Source organism: Diabrotica virgifera, chromosome 7 (genome assembly GCF_917563875.1).
Source record: "Diabrotica virgifera virgifera chromosome 7, PGI_DIABVI_V3a".
NCBI lineage: Eukaryota > Metazoa > Arthropoda > Insecta > Coleoptera > Chrysomelidae > Diabrotica > Diabrotica virgifera.
The window spans coordinates 124007750-124027039 of record NC_065449.1 but is presented as its reverse complement, the minus strand read 5'-3'; the positions used below and the strand labels follow the sequence as shown (position 1 = coordinate 124027039).

At 31.1% G+C, this 19290-nt stretch overlaps 1 protein-coding gene across 3 annotated transcripts in view; it reads right to left on the bottom strand.

Annotated features, from left to right (window-relative positions):
* Positions 1-19290, bottom strand: part of LOC114345343 (uncharacterized) — a 1044574-nt gene that overhangs the window by 633688 nt on the left and 391596 nt on the right. For all 3 annotated transcript variants that reach the window (XM_050656017.1, XM_050656018.1, XM_050656019.1), the window contains one exon: positions 9612-9903. In XM_050656017.1, the coding sequence (XP_050511974.1) occupies positions 9612-9903 (292 nt within the window). The remainder of the gene's footprint in view (positions 1-9611; positions 9904-19290) is intronic.

The window sequence follows — 19290 nt, the reverse complement described above, 5'->3', positions numbered from 1 at the left end:
GCGGTTATAGCATATTATGCTCTCAATGGGATATTAAGAAGAAACAATATATCTCGAAGAGCAAAACCAAGAACATACATAAACGTAATAAAGCTGATAGTGACGTATGCTTCTGAAACATGGGTCACAACAAAAACAACAAGAGTTGTTATTAGTTTGAGAGAGAAAAATACTGCGCACAATCTTCGGTGGGAAAACTTAAGTGGACAATGAATAATAAGAACAAATAACGAACTAACTGAGCTTTATCAAGATCCTAACATATTAGCAGTAATTAAGGCGCAAATACTTAGATGGCTGGGCCATGTGCAGAGAATAATTCCATCTAGAATTCCCAGAATGGTACTATCTAGTGCATTGGCAGGGAAAAGACGAAGAGGAAGACCGAGATCACGACGGAGTAATGGAGTTACAGATGATAAGAGAAGACTAAGTCTTCTTACTATATATAATTGATGAAATGATGTAAATTTTTGTACACACACTTGGAGCCCTAGCAGTTGTCTATTACTCAGTATGTCTTAATTTATATTAGAAATAATCTTCGTGCTTCTTATAAATCACCACCTTGGCCTAACATGTAAAATCGTCGGGATGGTAAAAATGACTTTTACTTCAGGGAAATAAGCTAGAAATAGACCATGTTCGGGCCACTCAAAGATCCAGGTAGCTGACTACTTTTTTAGTTATTGTAGACCTATATAAAGAAAACCCACCTGTTTCCTGCCTAGAGTGTACGTCCGTTTTTTAATTATTAACAATTTAGTGCAAAAATCACGAATTTTTTCGATTTTTTGCACCTCATTCATGAGCTAAATAGTTGCTATAAAATTACAAAATTTAATGTTTTAGAACATTGAAAAACCTTCAAAATGCCGATTTTTCAAAGTTAAAATGTTAATTTGCTGATACGCAAACTGCAAGATAAGTGAAAATCGTTTTTTGTTAATAACTTTTATTAAAACTACCTTAGAACTTTAGTGTTTCACTCAAAGTTGGGTAGTGTGGTACTTACAAACCTTCATAATTTGAGACCGATCCATTAATTAGTTTAAGAGTTATTCTATTTGTTTATCCCAGAGACCTTTATTTTGCAATAACATAAGACAGAAAATAATAAAGATAGGGCAATTCTGCGTATAACAAATGAAAGTAGAAAACTGGTGCTATCAAAAGGTACTAATAAAAGATAAAAAATTATCTAATATAGTCAAAAATCCTAATGCCAAATTTTTGAAATTTTGTAGTTTATAAACATTTAGAATAAGTTTAAAAATATTGTCCGTAGACTAAAATCCTTTTACATATTAGAAAAGCTGGTATTTTACACGAATTTTTAAAAATGTAGTTCAATTGGTGACTAGTCGTTTTAAGAGAAGGGGGGCTGGGAGCCGACAAATGCACGAGTTCAAAAACTAAAAAAGGCAGCTAAAAACTACTACCATTTTCTATATCTCGGGATCTACTGAATATATTTTGATCGTGTTTTTTTTTTAATTTGTATGTAATTTTTCTATGCATTACAAATATGAAATTTGTCTACACATTTATTAATTAACAAACAGTCTAATTTGTTTAAACAATTTTTGAAAAAATAAATTTTTCTCAAAAATCCATGTTTTAATCATACTATCATTATTAATCATAGAAAAAGTTAAGGTATACTATAATACATCAATTATCTTCAATAAGTAATAATCTAATAAAAATAATTTATTTATTAACCTTTAACTACACGCACTGGCGTAATTTGTACGCCAGATATAAGAATTCTACTGCAAATATATTTAAAAATTTTATTTTTGACCTTGTTTATCTCTCTAACCTATCACTGGAATGTGCTTTACAATTTGGTTTTAGTTTCGTTATAATCGGCGTTCTGGGAAGATCGTAATTTACAGTTTATTATTTGTTGTTTCGGGTGGTGGACCATATACGCTACGATTATATTAATATAAGTAGCAATATAAGTGCATATTTCAATCGTTTTTTAGTCATTATGGCACAAAATATATTTTTCTTTATAAACAATATTTTTCTCCTGTAAAAAATCACATTTCAAAAAATATTTTATTAGTAATTTTATTTATCATGGAATCCAGTCATTCCATGATTCCAGTTATAAATCTCAATTGGCTTACTGAGAAGGAACTTCAAGTATTCACTGATGTCGAATAAGATTTACAAAAATCAACTAAGTGTATTTAAAAAAAAAAAACAAATCCGCTGTTTCTAAGGGTATTTTCTTGTGGCGTATAAAGTACGCCACGCGTGTAGTTATATTCTAACTTGATGCGTGGGTAGTTAAAGGTTAAAGTGTACCTACTTTAACTTTTTTTATAATCATTAATGATACTATGATTAAAAAAAATAGGTTTTTGTAAAAAAAAATCTTTTTTCAAGAATTGTTTAAATAAATTCGACTGTTTATTAATTAATAAATTTATAAACAAATTGCATATTTATAATGTACGTAGAAATTACATACATATTAAAAAAGATTAAAATCCATTCAGTTCGTCCGGAGATACAGAAAATTGTATTAATTTGAAATTGCTTTTTCGGTATTTTAAATCGGTGGATTTGTAGGTTCCCCCTTTTCTCCCTCATTTGAAGGTTCCCTTATTTTGTAGTTTGCGTAGCAACAAATTAACTTTTTAACTTTCAAAAATCTGCATTTTGAGGGTCTTTAAATGTTCCATAAAATTAAATTTTCTAATTCTATATCAACTATTTCGCTTTTGAATGAGATTAAAAAAATCGAAAAGATCGCGATTTTTGCACTAAATTGTTAATAATTAAAAACGGACGCGAACTCTAGGCAGGAAACAGGTAGGCTTTCTGCCTATAGGTCTGCAATAAGCAATAACTACCAAATTAGTCAGCTACCTGGATCTTTGAGTGTCCCGAGAATATCCTTATTTCTCTAGACTATATGGATAACACCACAAACGAAATAGCATGCGGCATAAATAAAATAATTTTGAAACAAAGGAAGGATTAAGATAAGGAGGTCCATTATCAACGACTCATTTTACTTGAAGAGCTATATAACGAACCTAAACTAACGACGGCAATCAAAGCACAGAGAATCGGATATTTAGGAGATACATCGAAAACATGGGAAAGGCCAAAAATATACTATCACGTAAACCAATACAAAAAAGAAGAATAGATAGACCAAGAACGAGATGGAAAGACAGCGTATATGAAGATTTACAAAAAAGTAATATTGTGAACTGGAAAGAAAAAGTTTTGGACAGAAAACAATGGAAGGAAGTGGTCAAGAAATGTATGGAAAGACTATAAGGAATATTAAGTGTTTTATACAGGGTGTCCCAAATAGATTGGTCATAAATTCTACCACCCATTCTGGGGTCAAAAATAGTTCGGTTGAACCTCACTTACCTTAGTACAAATGTGCTCGTAAAAAAAGTTACAGCTCTTTGAAGTTACAAAATGAAAATCGATGTTTTTCAATATATCGAAAACTATTAGAGATTTTTTATTGAAAATGCACATGTGTTATTCCTATGGCAGGAACATCTTAAAACAAAATTATAGTAAAATTTGTCCACCCCATAAAATTTTATGGGGGTTTTGTTCCCTTAAACCCACCCAAACTTTTGTGTACCTTCCAGCGTTTTTAAAACTTTTTTGCCTCGTAGTATTTTTTCCATAAGCCAGTATTTATCGAGATGCGGCTTCTTTTTTAATATATTTAGGTACATAAAAATTTATGGGGGCTTTGTTCTAGGACAATAAAGCTCCGGGAGTTGACGAAATAACAGCAAAACTGTATAAGGTAGGTGGCGACCACCTAGCAAGTCACATCCACGCGCTCATCAAAGACATATGGCAAGAAGAGAAAATATCCGACGACTGGAAGAAAAGTATAGTATGCCCGATCTATAAAAGAGGAGACAAACTTCAGTGCAAATACTACCGTGGAATATCTTAGCATATAAAGTCCTCACGTATATTATAAACCAGCGACTCCAACCACTAGCAGAAAATATTATTGGAGAGTATTAGACGGGCTTCCGACAAGTATTCGACACTGGATCAAATATTTACAGTCAAACAGATCTTGAGCAAATCATGGGAACACGATATTGATGTTCACAACGTGTTTGTAGACTTCAAACAGGCATACGACTCAGTCAAAAGGAACAAACTATACTCTATATTGGTTGAATTGGCAATACCACACAAGCTAATAAGACTCATTAAAGCAACAATGGATAAAACTCACGCATGTGTATGAATACAAAACCACCGGACACACTTTTTCAAAATTTCGCAGGGACTAAAGCAGGGAGATGGGCTGGCCCCAACATTGTTTAACCTGGCACTGGAGTATGCGGTTAGGCAAATGAAAACTGGACGAGGAAACCTACTTTCCAACCGAACGGTTCAACTGGCCGCTTACGCCGATTATATTAATATTATGAGTAGAACTTCAACAGGAGAACAGGAAACATACGCAGAGTTAAAAACACAAACAAAATGCTAGGTCTGGAAATTAACATAGAAAAAACAAAAATAATGACTTAGACGAGAAGAGATATAGTCCCACAAAACATTATATATGAAGATGACATTGAAACGGTTAAAAGTTTACATACCTGGTAGTAGAAATATATGCTGACGGATCAGAAGACGGAGAAATACGGAAGAGAACAGAGCTTATTTTGCCCTCTCCCATATATTTCGGTCTAAAAGTGTCCACCGAAATACAAAGATGAGAATCTATAAAACTTTAATTCGACCAATAACGGGCTATGGCAGTGAAGCCTGGGTCCTGAAAGAAACATCCAAAAACCAAACTCGACACATCCGAAAGGAAAGTACTGAGGAGAATACTAGGACCTGTGAGAGAAAACGGGATCTTCAGAAGTCGATACAACAACGAACTTTATCAACTTTATAAGGAAGCACCCCTGTCAGACTCCATTAGAATACAAAAATTGCAATGGGCCGGACATGTGATAAGAATGGGAGAGGATAGGCTAGCACAAAGAGCACTGAAAGCTAGAATGCAGGGAAACACCGGGAAGACACAGTAAACTGCGACGCACAACATAACTACATTCAGTTTGCATTGGTCTGTTCATACTTGCTGTTATTTTGTTACTTTAGTCTTTCTTTTCCTGACTTCTGTTGGAATTTATTTTCCAATTAACTCTCACTCCAACAGAAGTGAGCTTTTTTGTTGCATTTCAACCAGGAAGAATGCATTTTTTATAAAACCAAAACGGCTATTTCGATCTGTAAAAAGTACGGCATTGTTACACTTTTAGTATAATTTATATACAATGAGCATTATAAAATTGAGGATATTTTTCTACTTCCCAACGAATTTTATACTTAGAGTCCGGATTTCTAAGCATAATGCTTATGGTAAATAATACAAGCAGGACGAAATATGCAAAAATAAGTCATTTTGACAACATTTTTTGTATGCTTTTTTGATTTTTTTAGAATTTGTATTTTTTGAATTATTGTGATTATTTTGTGCTTTTTTTATACATAGTATATACAGTATGGTGCAAATGAAAAGAATAAATTCGTTATTTCATATATCGACGATTTTAAGGAAAAATCCCGATACAGGTCGATTTTTATTTTTAAATTATGATATTTTGGCATATACAGCGTTTATTATTAATTTTACGAAAAAAGTTTAATTGTCATAAAAAGTTCTGCATACTCTAGAAGCTACGATTCAATCATCAGATGTCAAATTTTATCAATAATATACGAGGTATGAAAAAAATATGAATTTTGTTCAAGAGTAAAGTAAATATGTACCTTTATTTCTCTTAATATCCAAAATTCTTATTAGGAAAAGTTGTTTGGAATTAAAAACTAAGATCAAATATGCAATTACATGCTTTTAATTGAAAAAACAAATATTTTCCAAATTTTTCTCAAATTTATAGATAGGTACTTAATTTCGTTTTTATTTATTACACATATGATAACTCTTTTATTATTACCTTTACAAAAAAGGTATTGTTTTAAAACAGCTCTGTGTGTCCTGGCACCTAAGATGCAACCATCAGATATCACATTTTATTAATTTTATACGAGGTATGTAAAAAAATATGAATTTCACTCAGGGGTAAAGTACCTTTGTTTTTCACAATATTGAAAATTGTTATTACAAAAAGTTGTTTAGAACTAAAAACTATGTTTCAGTGTGCAATTATATCCTTCTAATTAAAACATTGTGAAATATAAAGGTACTATACTCATGGGCGAAATTCATATTTTTTGACACACCTCGTATAAAATGAATAAAAGTTTATATATCATTATCGTATCTTAGATTTTAGACCATGCTGAGCTTTTTATGAAGAATAACTTTTTTTTGGTAAAATGAATAATAAAAGAGTTATCATATTTGTAATAAATAAAAACGATGTTGGGTATTCATAGATTTGAGAAAAATTTGTAAAATATTTTTTTTTTCAATTAGAAGCATGTAATTGCATATTTGATCTTAGTTTTTAATTCCAAACAACAGTTTTTTTTTCATAATAGGGATTTTCGATATTCAGAGGAATAAAGGAACTTTAGCCTTGAACGAAATTCATATTTTTTGACATACCTCGTCTAATATTAACAAAATTTGATATCTGATTATTGATATCTTATTAGTAATTGATATATGAATCTTAGGTTTTAGAACATGCAGAACTTTTTATAAAGAATAACTTTTTTTCGTAAAATTAATAACAAAACAGTTTCCCATATGTTTCCAACTTAAGTACACACGCTGTATATCATACGAGTGACGTCATCCATCTGGGCGTGATGACGTCATCAATGATTTTTTAATTGAGAATAGGGGTTGTGTTCTAGCTCATTTGAAAGGTTATTTCATTCTCTATGCAGTAATATAAACTTTAATAAGCATATTTATGCAGGATGTCCAAAAAAATTTTTAATTAAATTAATGGCAAAAAAAAGAAGAATGTATGTAATTGATTTAATTCACAATACATTTTACTGGTGCCGGAAAACAAACAAATAATGTTTATTTCACAAATAAAAAATATTGCTTTTAGCTTACATTCAATGTCAAAACCAGCTCCCGCCAGTCATCTGACTGTTGGAAGTTTAAACATTTAATTTAAACGAAAAGCAATGTTCATTTGTGAAATAAACATTATTTTCTAATTTCTGACAGCGGTAAAATGTATTTTGAATTAAATAAATTACATACATTCTTATTTTTGTGTGAATTAATTTAATTCAAAAACCATTTTTTGGCTACCCTGTATAAATAATCATGTTAATATTTATATTGCTGAATAGAGAATTGAATTACCTTTCCAATGAGCTAGCACAAGACCCATATTCTATTTAAAAAAAATCATCTATTACGTCAACACGCCCAGATGGATGACGTCACTCGTATGATATATGCCAAAATATCATAATTTAAAAATAAAAATTGACCTGTTTCGGGATTTTTCATTAAAAATCACCAGTTTACTAAATAACGAAATTATGCCTTTAATTTGCACCACACTGTATATTATTATCATTTTATCCAAATGTAATTCGATGTACGTGTCTAGCACACGGCCTGAATGGCGTTGCTGTGACTATACGGTTGCAATTTCCACTTGTAAATGAGTTAATAAAAAATGGGAAAAATTGTTCATTAAAGCTCCTTTAAGGGTGCAACTTTTTAGAGAAAGATTCCCTAACACTCCATTCCCACCGGAACCAGTGTTAACTAGGTGGGGTACATGGTTAGATGCAGATTTATACTAAGCCGAATATTTCGAAAATTTTAAAAGCTTCGTATTGGAACTTAAAGATACTGCTAGCAAATCGTTAAAAGATTGTCAGGATGTTTTAGGTGAAACACAATTACAAAACAATCTTCCTTCTATCAAAAGCAACTTTTGCTTTGTGAGTGGAATAGAATATTTGGAGAAACCGCAAATGTCATTAGCCGAGTCGATCCAAAAAATAAACAGTTTTGAAAAAAAAAACTTGTTATTGTTGTGAAGAATAAAGGTCTTTATTAAAAATAAACAAATTTATAAGGCAATCAAATAGTACAGCTCGGTACGGTATAGGTTATTTGCTCGAGTTGCAAATTGAACGAAAATAAATAAACTAACTTTTGCGTCCAAAAACGAAAATATGCGTCATGTGGGGTTATAAAACTTACAACCGGAAAAGATTATTGGTCTTGTGAACCAAGTAATGTTCTCAGAGGGACATAGCTGTAGAGCTAGACGTAACACAGGGAGTTTTGTCCAAAACCTATGCTAGGTAACAGGACTAAGACAGCTCAAAAATAAAGCAAGGGAAAGTCACCAAAAAGTAATAGCGGCTCACCATGATCGTTTAATTTTCTAATCAACAGGAAGACACTCAACCATTTCTCAACTGTAGCTCCAAAGGCAGCTTTTGGGAGCTACAGGTATAACTCAGTTGAAACGATAAGAAGAAGAGTTCGTGTAAAGAACTAAACAGCAGGAAACAGTTATGGGTTCCCGAGTTATCCAGGCAGCTCAAGACTGATCGCCTAAATTGGTGTCTTCACCACCAAAACTGGAAATTTGGGAATTGAAAAAATGTGCTATTTTCAGAAAAAGTCAGGATCTGTGTAAAATTAGATGACCCACGAAATCGTGTACTTAGAGGTCGAGGAAGACAAGCAAGAACGAAAACTGTCAGTTCTGTTCACAAATATACAAAGGGAAGTGTAATGTTCTGAAGAGGAATTGTGATCCGTAAAAAAACTCCTTTAATTTTCATCCAATCAACTTTAAGTGCTCACAGGTATATTGATAACTTGTAGTTAGGCTCTGGAAAGGTGCAACGGGAGAAAATTTAATTTTCTTGCATGATAATGGACCTCCATATACCGTTAGATTGAATAGAGACATCATTGAAGCAGAAGGTATCCCTTATTTGGAGTGGCCTGCTTGCTCACCCGAGCTTAACCCTATAGAGTATTTGTGGGATATGCCTAAAAGAAAATTTAGAGCTCGCAGGGATAATCCACAAAACACCGCACGGCTAGTACAAGCTGCTCTTGAAGGATGGAGCAACCTACCACAACAAAATGTTGATAATTTGATTAGAAGCGTGCCCATGCAAATTGAAGCTTGCATAAGGACTAGAGGTGATAACACTGACTACCACGAAAAACAAAAAAATAAATAAAAACAATTTAAACATTATCCATTTTACATTGACATTGTTTATGCTATTGACTGTAAAACAACTAGATCCAATTTGTTTGTTAAATATTTATTGTTTTATTTAATTGTTATGTACTTGTTATTAAATTGCTTTAAAATAAATATTGTTTGACTCCGTGTGTTCTTTTTTTAAATACGCCCGAAATAATAAAAAATATCAGATGATTCCATATAAGTTTGGGTGTGTGTATTTATTGTATTATTTAAATATAAGGTTTTCAATAAAAATTAGTGCCTTAAACATTTATCAAACTCCAATGCTTAAGTGGCCAATAACTAGCATTTACCCTATACTGATTATTCACGTAGTACTAACCAAACAATAATTAAATATGTAAATTGTATAGAATGAAGTAACGTCAAACTAACTACCTTCAAACGCTTGCCTTTTTGTCATTCCGCGCTTCCCATCTTTCTTATTTTTAGTTTCCCATTGAGGTTTTAAGTTCTCTTCAGTAGCATAGGCTGATTGATCGACATATACAGCTTTAGATTCTGTTGTGTCATCTAAAAGAAGTTCGTTTGCAACTGAAGTAACAGTTTCAGTAAACTGTTCAGTGTCTTGTTGGATGTCGCCATAAATAGTATCTTCTCTAGTTTGCTCAGTGGGGATTGTTGCATTAGCTGACATTTCTATATGTTCATCCGGAGTTTGATCTTCACCCTGTTTAAAATAATTGTTTTTACCACAATAGTTTTATTTTGGATATATTTACTATCTAGAGGTATTTAGAAACGTTTATTAGATTTATTAAATCTGAATATGTATTAATGATATCCAAGTATTTGGGCCTATCAAGAGAGTAAGTATATATTAATAAAATGGACTATGGACTAGGTTATGTCACTGCTTTTCATTTTAGGCGATGCGAGATGGTTAAATGAAACTTAAACCAAGTAAAGTTGGTATTTATAGTTTAGCACTAGCGACAGAAAGACCATTTTTATACTTCACGTTTAAAATATTGTCTATTATTAATGGATTTACCACAGTGCCCAATGGCCGGTTTCACCAACGACAAATACTAGTTTATTCTATGATTAAAGTTATTCGACCAATAAACTGACATTTTCCCATTTTACTAACGTCAAATAAAACTTATTTTATTTATTTATCAAAAAAATATTTACTCTTCGAGTAAATTGGCAAGTTAATCTGTCTGTAAATATTTAGAAGAAAGTAAATTCGCCAGTTTAACTTTAATTTATCAAAATTATATTGAAACAAAATATAAACTTGAACGTCTAAAAAAATTTATTCGACGAATAATTATTCATTGATTTATTTGTTGTTGGTGAAACCGGACCTAAGATGGATATAATATACAGTGCATTCGTAAAGTGTGGAAACGGTCTATTATCTCCCGACTTAATTATTTTTAGAGTTAGAGCTCTGAAAGGTCGATTTTTATTTTTAAATTTTGATTTTTTAACGTCTATCCCATAATAGTGACGTCATAGATTTGGGTGTGATGACGTCATCGAGATTTTTTTAAATCGGAATAGGTGTCGTGAGGTAGCTTATTTGAAGGGTGATTTAATTCTCTATTCAGTAATATAAACACTAACATCATTACTTATACAGTGTGGCCAAAAATCATTTTATATTAAATCAATTGACGCAAAAAGAAGAATGCATGTAATTTATTTAACTCAAATTATATTTCACTTGTGCCAGAAGATGTAAAAAAAACGTTTATGTCATAAATAAACATTGCTTTTCGCATAATATTAAATGTCAAACAGCCACCCACCTGCCTCTTAGCAGTTTGAACATTTAATTTAAGCGAAAAGCAATGTTTATTTATGAAATAAACATTTTTACATCTTCTGGCACCAGTCAAATATATTTTGAGTTAAATAAATTACATACATTCTTCTTTTTGCGTCAATTAATTTAATTAAAAAATGATTTTTTGGTCACCCTGTATAAGTAATGATGTTAGTATTTATATTACTGAATAGAGAATTAAATCATCTTTTAAATGAGCTAACACACGACCCCTATTCCCATTTAAAAAAATCATCGATGACGTCATCACGCCCAAATCGATAACGTCACTATTATGGGATATACGTAAAAAAGTCAAAATTTAAAAATAAAAATCGACCTGTCAGAGCTTTAACTCTAAAAATAATTAAATCATGAGATAATAGACCGTTCCCACACTTTACGAATGCACCGTATAGGGAACAAATATACATAAACATAAAAAAACTTACAAATAAGTGGAAAAACTTGAAGTAAATTCATGTACTATTAAAATAGTAACGTAAAATATGAGTTATTTTGAATATTTCCAATTTACATATATTCACTTAAGTGTGTAACGGCATGGTTTCAGTTGCAAAAATGTATCTTTTTTTTAAATTAAAACTAAAATTGAATATGTTTTTTATCAATATAATTTCATTAGAGGTATAATTATATTATTCACTATTTTTGAATAGATAATAACACCCATTACTTTACCCATGAGTAATAGTTCATTACTCAAGGGCTGAAGTTAGGTTTAAGTGGTGCATGTCACTTTTAATATATTAGTCGTATACAGGGTAATTCATTAAGAATGTCCAATCTTTGAGATGTAGATTCTAGACCTCAAAATATTAAGATTTAACCCAAATCATTTAAATAAAATGTGGCTCGTTACTGAGTTACAGGGTGTTTTATTTAAAAATTTATTAAATTTTTACCCAGGGCTTTAAAACTATTTGATATATCCTTGTCATACTTGGCAGAAAATATAGGTACTATACATCCAACTTAATTATGATAAATAAACTTTTCTGGCTACTACCAGAGGCGTACGACAGGGGAAAGTGAATGGTTGACCTTTCCCAAATTCTACGCCACTGGCAAAATTGCTATTTTAGCACAAAATTTTGATTTTACAATACTTTCTATGTAAGTAATATACCCTTCATTCGTAACGTTAAAGTCGTTAGTTTTCGAGATATTTGAAGTTGAAAATAAAACGGCATAGCTATTTTGATTAATATATTGTGCTCCTTCATTTTTAACTTTAAATATCTCGAAAACTAATGATTGTATCGGTACGAATGAAAAGTATATTATTTGCATAGAAAGTATTGGAGAATCGAAAAATTGCAATAAAATAGTAATTCCGCCAGTGGCGTAGTGGCGTAGAATGTGGGAAGGGTCAACCATTTGCATAGAAAGTATTGGAGAATCGAAAAATTGCAATAAAATAGTAATTCCGCCAGTGGCGTAGTGGCGTAGAATGTGGGAAGGGTCAACCATTCACTTTCCCATGTCGTACGCCTCTGGTACTAACCAGAAAGTTTTATTTAACATATTTTAGTAGGTTGTACAATATCTACACTATCTGCTAAGTATGATAAGGATATGTCAAATACTTTTTAAATACTGGATGCAAATAATTAATATTTATGTAATAGGGATGTTTGATTTAAAAATTTAAAAATTATTTATACCCAGTACTTTAAAAGAATTTGAAATCGTCGTATCATACTTGCCAAAAAGTGTAGGTACTGCACACCTTACTAATTTATGTTAAATCAACGTTTCTGGTTATTACCAGAGGCGTACAGGGGAAAATGAATGGTTGAACCTTCCCAAATTCTACGCCACTGATGGAATTGCCATTTTAGTATAATTTTTAGATTCTCCAATACTTTCTATGCAAATAATATACTCTTCATTCGTATCGATAAAGTCATCAATTTTCGAGATATTTGAAGTTAAAAATGAAGGGGCACAATACATTAATCAAAATAACTGTAAAGTTTCATTTTGAACTTCCAATATCTCGAAAACTAATGACCTTAACGTTACGAATGAAGAGTATATTATTTACATGGAAAGTATTGTAAAATCGAAATATTGTGCTAAAATAGTAATTTCGCCAGTGGCGTAGAATTTGGGAAGGGTAAACCATGCACTGTCCCCTGTCGTACGCCTCTGGTAGTAGCCAGAAACGTTTGTTTATCATAATTTAGTAGGGTGTACGGCAATTACACTTTCTGCAAAGTATGACAAAGATATGTCAAATAGTTTTAAAGTACTGGGTAAAAATGGTTATTAAATTTTTAAATGGAACACCCTGTAACTCAGTAACGAGGCACATTTTATATAAGTGATTTGGGTTAAATCTTAATATTTTGAGGTCTAGAATCTACATCGCAGAGATTGGACATTCTTAATGAATCACAGACTGCAATTAAAATTACTTAAAATTGTTTATTTATTACACTAATTATTATTGTACTTCTTTCTATTAATAATTATAATTAACATCGAAAATATGTTAAAGGATTTTTAGTTGTAATGCGTCAGTATATTCTTTATGTTTTTACCTTGTTTACTAATAACTTTTGACGTTTATTACTTTAAGTGACAGTAACATTAGCGCATTATTCGTTTTGTGTCTATTAAAATTTATAACGTATGTATATTGTATAAGAGTTATATTGGATTATAAGGGATACATCACAGAACTAGTTTTCGATTGGTTGACCAATCATTATCAGTGATTACCTAAAATGAATATAACCTGAAAAAATAATGCAAAGGTTTTTAAAATTTTGACTACGGTTAAGAAACGTTGTAGGTTATACTCACGTGATCTAACATGCTAACCACCAAAATACAATATTATAAAAATATGTGGGTAAAAACCCTTTAAAAGTAATCCACCAAGGAAACATAGATGAAATATGCGAACTTAAGCATGGATGTTCAAAATATTCCATGTAATATGGTATATGCTCTAGGTAACATCTGCAGTGGGACCACGCAAAATAGAATTCTATTTTAGTGACGTCAAGTTGCCTAGCAACCGTCGGTCGATTCTCCCATAATGAAATTCTATTTTGTGACGTCACCACAGTAGAATTCTATTTTAAGTGCTCTGGGCACTGAGGTCTAGTTTGACTTGTTTACATGATGACAGTATGGCAGAAAATGACGATGACATGAGGACTCCTAAACGATGATATGACAGAAGTGACAGTTCCACAGGAAGTTGAAAATTTAACCTGTCATATTTGAAGGCTATGGTGTACAGCTTGTTAAATTAAGATATGTAACAACATTCACTCCACTGTGATAAATAAACAATTAAAATAAAATAAACTAGATGTTGTAGTTATACAAATGTTATCACGTATATGGTCAATGAAGGTGGTAGGCAAACCACATTACACAAATTTTTATTGGAAAACTACAACTATTATTGGGCGCGTTCACCAGATGCAAACGTTGGCAATCAGTTTGCGCTTTATGGTTCTGAACGACTTGCTAACGTCAAACATGTTTGGAAAGCGGTCGCCATTTTTGCAAACATAAGATATTTAAGTTGAACTTTGCAAACGTGTTGAAATAAGGCGGGAATTTAAATTGTATATATTGTAAAATATATTGATAAGGGTTTTATACAGGGTGCGCCAAACCTCTGGTCTTCTTTGATTACGGCTAAACTATGAGATATACAAAAAAATGTTTATAACAAAACCAATGTGTATCAAAGAGGTCTATAATTTAAAATTATTTTCAATTATACAGGGTGAGTCAGAACGACGGTATGAACCAAAGTTTTATTTTTTTAAATGGAACACCCTGTATATTAAATCATTTTTAAATATATTATTTAAAAATATGAAAAATTTGTATAAGGTCTTATAGGCCTAAAGTTAATAATTTTCGAAATATTTACATTTTTATTGAGAAAACTGGTAATATTTATAGGGTTGTGGATTATGTTTCCAAGGAAATAAAAATTTAGGTGATAGGTCAAAGTTTTTAAAATATAATGTTATTTTTAAATAATTTAATATTTTTTACTTTTAGCCATAAAATATACAGTGTGATCACTATTTGCAAATACAAAATTTTCTCATTTTTTTAAATGGGACACCCTGTATATTAGTTTTGCGTTTTGTAGTAAATGTTACAACCTTTCTTTTGGTATAAGGTTGTATGTACCTAGCATGTTTCGTTTTGTAGATATTTTAAAAACCTATAGATTTTACGTTTTTGGGGATTTTTTATTTAAAAATTTTTTTGCAAAAAAAATAATTATAGTCTGGTTTTAGAAACATACACTAAAATATAAAATATGAAAATAAAAACGTAATTAAAGATTAAAATAAATCGTATGCTAGTACAATTCAATTGAATTTAATAACTTTAAATTATTTTACAAAAAATTTTTTACCATATTAATGAATACATAAATTAGTTACTAAATTAAATAAACAACCACATTTTAAATCAATCGTAGTAATTCTTCTACCGCAGCAACTTTCCTGTACCAAATTAATTGTTAGTTATATTGTATTTACGAGTAAGATCAGTTAATAACTTTTTAATTTACCTACATCTTAAAAAGTATAAAGTATGCTTTGAAACAAATGAACGTTATGGAAGTATATTAAGAAGTAAATAGTATCTATGTACCTACTCGTGTCAAAAAAGCTGGTAATAATTTCTAATGGTTTCGCCCAAAACAAATGTCATATCCAAAAATCTTCGGTTAAAAAATTAAAATTTAAAATATAAAAAATTGTTACAAAAATTTCAACTACAAAAGTATTACCAGTTTTTGTGACACCAGTAAATACTATTTATATTATCCCATTAACCGCCAAGCAAAGAAATACTGCAATAATATGTAATATATTTGATTAACTAGAGTAAAATACACTTAAACATTCGTAAAAAAATTTTTTTACACTTTGATAATGGCAGGTGTCACAACAACAAAATGGTTCGTTTTCGAACCTTTGGCGGAAATGAGATATAAAAATTGAAATACACAATTTTATTTGTTGTGAAAAGTCTCAAAACATTTAGAGTGTAAATGGACCTGGAAGTTTTCATAAACAAAAATAATATGGTTAGAACATTGCCTACACCTTCTTCAGCTTCTTTGTCAAAAATGAAGTCGAACGGCCCTCTATCCTTTTTAGAAATTATTTTAGATATTTGAAGTTTACACTTTCCAATCCTGTATCTTGCACTGTGCCAGTTGCATAAATTCGACGAATCGACATATTGTCTACTGTCTACAACACTACACATCCTCCCTTATGGAGCCCCCCCCCCCTCCCCCACCCTAGATTATAACAAAACTGAATACCAGAATACCCGTCTTTCTAAAGGTACGTATCCACTATGTTCGTAATATTGGACCACCGAGGCACTGCCGCACGGTCTTTGGCGCACTGTTGCATCGTCCGAGAGCGCCAACCATCCACTATGTTCACGAACTTCTTGCGCTCCGCGCTCCCTGCAACTGCTCCAATCGATACGGTATGCGCTCCCTTACATATTAACCGCCCCAGATTGGAGCGCCGAGGCAGAGTGCGCAAAATTGCACAGCCCGGGAGCGCCAAACGTGTCCACTATGGGCACTATGTGGAGCAATTGCAGGAGCTCGGTGTGAAAGCATAGTGGATACGTGTTTTTACACATAATAAAGAAATATCCCAACAAATTACTGCCTGTGCATCACCTTGAACTTATTCCTGATCAGACAGGATTATATGTCGACTTCCGCCAATGGTTCGTTATCGAACCATTATTTTCAAACACGAGATTTGATGACTCAGAAATTATTTTTTTTGTATTTTTATAACAATTGGTGTACAAATAGGTTAAAAAAATAATGTTTTAATTTATTTGACCACAAAAGTGTTATGCCGATAAAATTACTACAGTAAAAATAAAGTTGCGTCGAAGGATTGAAAATGTCGGACATTTAGAAAATATTTTTGTGATGAAAGCATGAGTTTGGAAATTAAACAAAATTAAATTTAGTTACACTTATATCTTCTGGTTGCTTAAAAAATACAAAGATTAAAAAAAAATTAACGAATTGCCAAAAAAAAATTTTACAAAAAAATGGTGCGTTTTCGCACCTTTGGCGCTAAATGGGTTAATAAATAATTTGGCTGATACGTTTAACATTCATTTGTTTCAAAGCATACTTTATAATAATTTTTATATTCTCAAGATGTATGTAAGTAAATTGAAAAGGTAAATTAAAAGTTTAACTAAATACAATTTAACTAACAATTAATTTGGTACAGGAAAGTTGCTGTAGTAGAAAAATTACTACGGTTGATTTAAAATTTGGTTGTTTATTTAATTTAGTAACTAATTTATGCATTCATTAATATGGTAAAATATTTTTTGTAAAATAATTTAATGTTATTAAATTCAATTCAATTGTACTAGCATACGATTTATTTTAATCTTTAATTACGTTTTTATTTTCATATTTTATATTTTAGTGTATGTTTCTAAAACCAGATTATAATTATTTTTTTGCAAAAAAATTTTTAAATAAAAAATCCCCAAAAACGTAAAATTTATAAATTTTTAAAAATATCTACAAAACGAAACATGCTAGGTACATACAACCTTATACCAAAAGAAAGGTTGTAATATTTACTACAAAACTCAAAATTAATATATAGGGTGTCCCATTTAAAAAAAATGAGAAAATTTTGTATTTGCAAATAGTGATCACACTGTATATTTTATGGCTAAAAGTAAAAAATATTAAATTATTTAAAAATAACACTATATTTTAAAAACTTTGACCTATCACCTAAATTTTTATTTCCTTGGAAACATAATCCACAGCCCTATAAATATTACCATTTTTCTCAATAAAAATGTAAATATTTCGAAAATTATTAACTTTAGGTCTATAAGACCTTATACAAATATTTCATATTTTTAAATAATATATTCAAAAATGATTTAATATACAGGGTGTTCCATTTAAAATAATACAACTTTGGTTAATACCGTCGTTCTGACTCACCCTGTATAATTCAAAATAATTTTAAATTATAGACCTCTTTGATACACATTAGTTTTGTTATAAACATTTTTTTGTATACCTCATAGTTTAGCCGTAATCAAAGAAGACCAGAGGTTTGGCGCACCCTGTATATAAAATAAAGGCTACCGAAGACATTCTGCTGCGTTATTATCTATTAAATAAATTTTCTTTTTTCCTTTAATAAAAAAAATAAATTCAAAAACGTATTTATTGAGAAAATTTATTTTAGGTTACGTTCAAACCAAGCAAGCAAAATGTCAAATTTTAACCTAAACAACCAACCGTTCAGTTCGCTGTCAACAAGTTTAGAATCAAAGCGCAAACATTTGTGAATGTGTTTGCATCTGGTGAACGCAGTCAATATCAAACCCTATTGTCAAAAGACCCAGGATTAAGAAAAGCAATTTTGTGTTGATTTAAAGTTATCGAATTTATTTAACTTATTGGCAGCTATTGGAATTTGTGTAAGTTTAAAAAGAGGTCACAGTAGGGGTGACTGAAGTGTAAAAATGTCTTAAAAAATCTAGGGGCATATATCATTAAAAAACAAGGTCAGACTTAGGTGAATAATTCCTAAGGACCCCGCAGGCTGCCCGGATCCCTAAGGGTTTAAAACCAAAGCATCATAAGATGAAGTTGACAATAGGGGGAGGAGAGAATGGGTACGAGATGTCTGTGAGGAAATTAATGAGAATGAAACATTAACGGGACCCAGAAAGAAAATGAGACTTTTTGATTTGGTTTTAATATAGAGGAGTATTATATGTTGGCAATGACAGATTGAATAGTTGGGGTGAGAATAGTCATATGTGGAAATATGGGGGTGGGTTGTATAAAGATGAAAATTTAGATAATGTGGATATGTGTGGATGATGATATCAGTAATTTATATGTATGTTATGGATAGATGGAAATGGTTTGATGAGTGAAGATGAAAAGAAAATTATTGTGGATTGTACCAAATCAATTATAAGTGTGAATGTGAACATGTGAACGAAGCAGTAAAAGGAGTGGAAAGTTATATTGTAAATGTGTTAAGAAAACAGTTGTCGATGGAGTGGTTGGAAGTCCCTATTGCGCGAAACATGGCGGTTGACACAGTTCGGACTTTTTTGTTTTCCTTTGATTATTTCTAGGTTCGTACAACTCCAATTCTAAGAAGTCTTTCTGTGGGATGTTGTGAAGTAGAGAGACATCATCGGGGATATCCA